This window comes from Silene latifolia, chromosome X, assembly GCF_048544455.1.
Source record: "Silene latifolia isolate original U9 population chromosome X, ASM4854445v1, whole genome shotgun sequence".
Taxonomy (NCBI): Eukaryota; Viridiplantae; Streptophyta; class Magnoliopsida; order Caryophyllales; family Caryophyllaceae; genus Silene; species Silene latifolia.
Window position 1 is genome coordinate 187,069,008 of NC_133537.1, and position 3,251 is coordinate 187,072,258.

Consider the following 3,251-nt stretch of genomic DNA (forward strand, 5'->3'; position numbering starts at 1 on the left):
CAGCTATCCCTGCTATGGAGAGAGGTAGCACTAGTGCTACTGATGTACTCGGAACTCCTGAAAAATCATATAGGGAAGATGTTGATAATGAAGTTACTCCAATGATTGGTATTGGACAAAGTGGTAACCCTTCTCCTGGTCCCCCTGATATTAATGCATAATTTAGGATTCTGGAATGTGAGAGGGTTGAATAATGTAAATAAGCAAAAGTTTGTTAAATGGTTCATTCATAACAAAGATGTAGGTTTTTTTGGGTTTCTAGAGACCAAAATAAATGGTAATAATATGCATAATATATCCTCCTCTATGTTGGAAAGTTGTAGTGTTACCACTAATAGCAGGTATCACAAAGGAGGAAGAGTTTGGATGTTGTGGAAGCCTAGTTTGTTTGATGTTCAAGTGCAAGCTCATGATGCACAGTTTATTCATGCTAGTGTAACTTCCAGGATTACTCAACTGCATTTTTACATGACCATAATATATGCTTTTAATGATGGAAAAGATAGGAAGGATTTATGGCAAAAATTGGAGCATATTCAGACTCAGTGTCAAGGTCCCTGGGCTTGGGCAGGGGACTTAACACTGTGATCAACCCTGCTGAGAGATTGGGTGGGAATACCAAGTAGAGTGATATGGATGATTTTATTGACTGTATTGCAAATTGTGGTATGACTGATATTCCTGCTACTGGTGCATACTATACATAGACTAATAAACAAGAGCGTCAGTCTAAGATATATATTTGACTTGACAGGTTCCTCATTAATCAGGAGTGGGGGACTCAATTCCATGATATGACCGCACACTTTCATCCTGCTGGACTATTTGACCATAGTCCATGTATTGTCAGTCATACTCAGCTGGGATCTTTGAAGAGAGCTAGCTTCAAATATTTTAATATGTGGGGTAAAGCTCCATCTTTTCTGCAGAAAGTTCAAATGGTGTGACAGCAAGAGATCCGTGGACACAAAACGTTCAGTGTGGTGAAAAAATTAAAAGCTTTGAAGCCTGTAATGAAAGGGATCAATAAGGAGTGTTTCTCGGGTATTGAAAATGCTACTGAGATGGCTGAGGAGGAACTGTATGATGTGCAAATGCATTTGGGTCAGGATCCCCAGAACCCTGATTTAATTCAGAAGGAACTCAGTTTATCTGAGTCTTTGAGGAGTTTAGTTGAGGCAAGAGATAGTTTTCTACTGCAGAAAGCTAAGATAAGATGGTCAGAACAAGGGGATAGTAATACTGCATACTTCCATTGACTTATTAGGAAGAGGTGTAATAAGAATAAGGTAATTCAAATTGAGGATCAAGAGGGGAATATTTGTCATGACAGTCAGGGTATTCAGACTGCTTTTCTGGAGTATTATCAAAATTTGTTAGGCAGTCACAAAGATACTGAGATGGTCAGAGAACCGGTTATTAATACTAGGAATTGCTACACCCAGGCCCATGTTGATATCCTAAACTCTCCAGTTACTAAACATGAAATTAAGCAGATCTTTTTTAATACTCCCATTGATAAATCTCCTGGCCCTGATGGATTCACTTGTGGATTTTTTAAAGATAGTTGGGAAGTTGTTGGAGATGATATTTGTGCAGCTATAAAAGACTTCTTTCACACAGGTAAACTCCTCAGTCAGATAAATGCAACTAATATCACTTTGATCCCCAAGTGTGAACGACCTTCCTCAATTAAGCAATTTAGACCTATTGCCTGTTGCAACATGTTATATAAATTTATCACCAAATTGCTTTGCAATAGATTGGCTTTGGTGTTTCCTGACCTTATAAGTGCAAATCAAGGTGCCTTCATTCAGGGGAGGTCCATTATTAATAATGTTCTTATTTGCGATATTGTGAAGCTCTATAATAGATAGGCTGTGTCCCCTAGATGCCTGTTTAAAATTGACCTTCAGAAGGCTTATGACACTGTTGTGTGGGGTTTTATGGCTCAACTATTTCAGAAGATGGGATTTCCTGAGGTCTTAACCCCAGAGTCATAACATGTGTGCAGTCTACAGCTTTCTCACTTTGTCTAAATGGTGGATCTTTTGGATATTTCAAAGGTAAAAGAGGACTCAGGCAAGGAGACCCTATATCTCCTCTCATTTTTACAATGTGTATGGAGTATCTGACAAGAATGATTAATTATGCGACTGACAGATGGCCATTTCAATACCATCCACTAGGCAAGGGCATAAAGTTGAATCACTTAATGTTTGCAGATGATTTATTGAAGTTCTGTAAGGGCAATGCTCATTCTATTATGCTGCTGATTAGAGCTTTCTCTTCCTTCTCAAAAGCTTCTGGGCTGGTTATGAACAACACCAAATTAGAAGTCTATTTTAATGGTGTGGCACAAGAGTTGAAAAATGACATTCAGCAAGTAACTGGTTTTGTTAAGGGAAGTATGCCTTTTAGATATCTTGGAGTGCCTATTCAGGCTGGAAAACTCAACAAGAAAGAGTGCAACATTCTGACTGAAAAGATGGTTAACAGGATTAGAAGTTTAGGAGCAAAGAAGCTGTCCTATGCTGGGAGGATAGTTCTTATAAATTCAGTACTGAATACCCTTTATTCTTATTGGGCTGGTATTTTTCCCATTCCTAAAGCTGTGGTTAAACGAATTGAAGCTATCTGTAGGAATTTCCTTTGGGATAGGAGTTCTAATTACCACAGGGTACCTCTGGTTTCTTGGGACACAGTGACTTTGCCAAAAGAGGGAGGGGACCTAGGGATCAAGAGAGCAGAAAACTGGAATGTTGCCATTGTGGCTAAATTGGTGGACTGGATCTATGGTAAGGCTGACAGGCTCTGGATCAGATGGAACAATCAAATTTATTTGAAGAATGGGGACTGACATACTTACAGACCACCTGCTGATGCATCTTGGGCATGGAAACAGATATGTAAGGTTAAAGAAATGATGAAATAGGCTTATGTGGATAATCAGTGGACACCTGATGCAGCAGGTTATTCTGTTAGGCATGGGTATGAGTGGCTAAGACACAGACAGCCTAAGAAGGACTAGTATAATGTTATTTGGAACAAGTGGAACATAACAAAGCATGCTGTTATTACATGGCTTTTCATGAATCAAGGGCTTAATGTCAGGGAAAAGCTTTTTAGAATTGGCTACTGCCAAGAAAGGACTTGCTGCATATGTGAATGTGCAGATGAAACCTAGGAGCATCTTTTCTTCAAATGTGATTATAGTAGACTGATGCTGCATTGTCTGGAAAACTGGCGTG

General features: G+C 39.1%; 1 protein-coding gene across 1 annotated transcript; it reads left to right on the plus strand.

Moving 5' to 3' along the window:
* The first annotated feature begins 285 nt into the window (after positions 1 to 285).
* Positions 286 to 2,860, plus strand: LOC141618927 (uncharacterized). The gene is made up of 5 exons (XM_074435985.1): positions 286 to 584; positions 755 to 845; positions 951 to 1,219; positions 1,268 to 1,623; positions 2,226 to 2,860. The coding sequence occupies exons 1-5, from the start codon at positions 286 to 288 to the stop codon at positions 2,858 to 2,860; spliced, it is 1,650 nt and encodes a 549-aa protein (XP_074292086.1).
* Positions 2,861 to 3,251: the final 391 nt, after the last annotated feature.

What these genes read in the sequence shown, in the direction of transcription:
- LOC141618927 (XM_074435985.1), top strand. Translation starts at nt 286, where the DNA reads ATGCATAATATATCCTCCTCTATGTTGGAAAGTTGTAGTGTTACCACT. An exon ending in TGGGCAGGGGACTTAACACT is followed by an intron (nt 585 to 754) that starts GTGATCAACCCT and finishes TTGACTTGACAG; the next exon opens with GTTCCTCATTAATCAGGAGT. An exon ending in TTGACCATAGTCCATGTATT is followed by an intron (nt 846 to 950) that starts GTCAGTCATACT and finishes ATGGTGTGACAG; the next exon opens with CAAGAGATCCGTGGACACAA.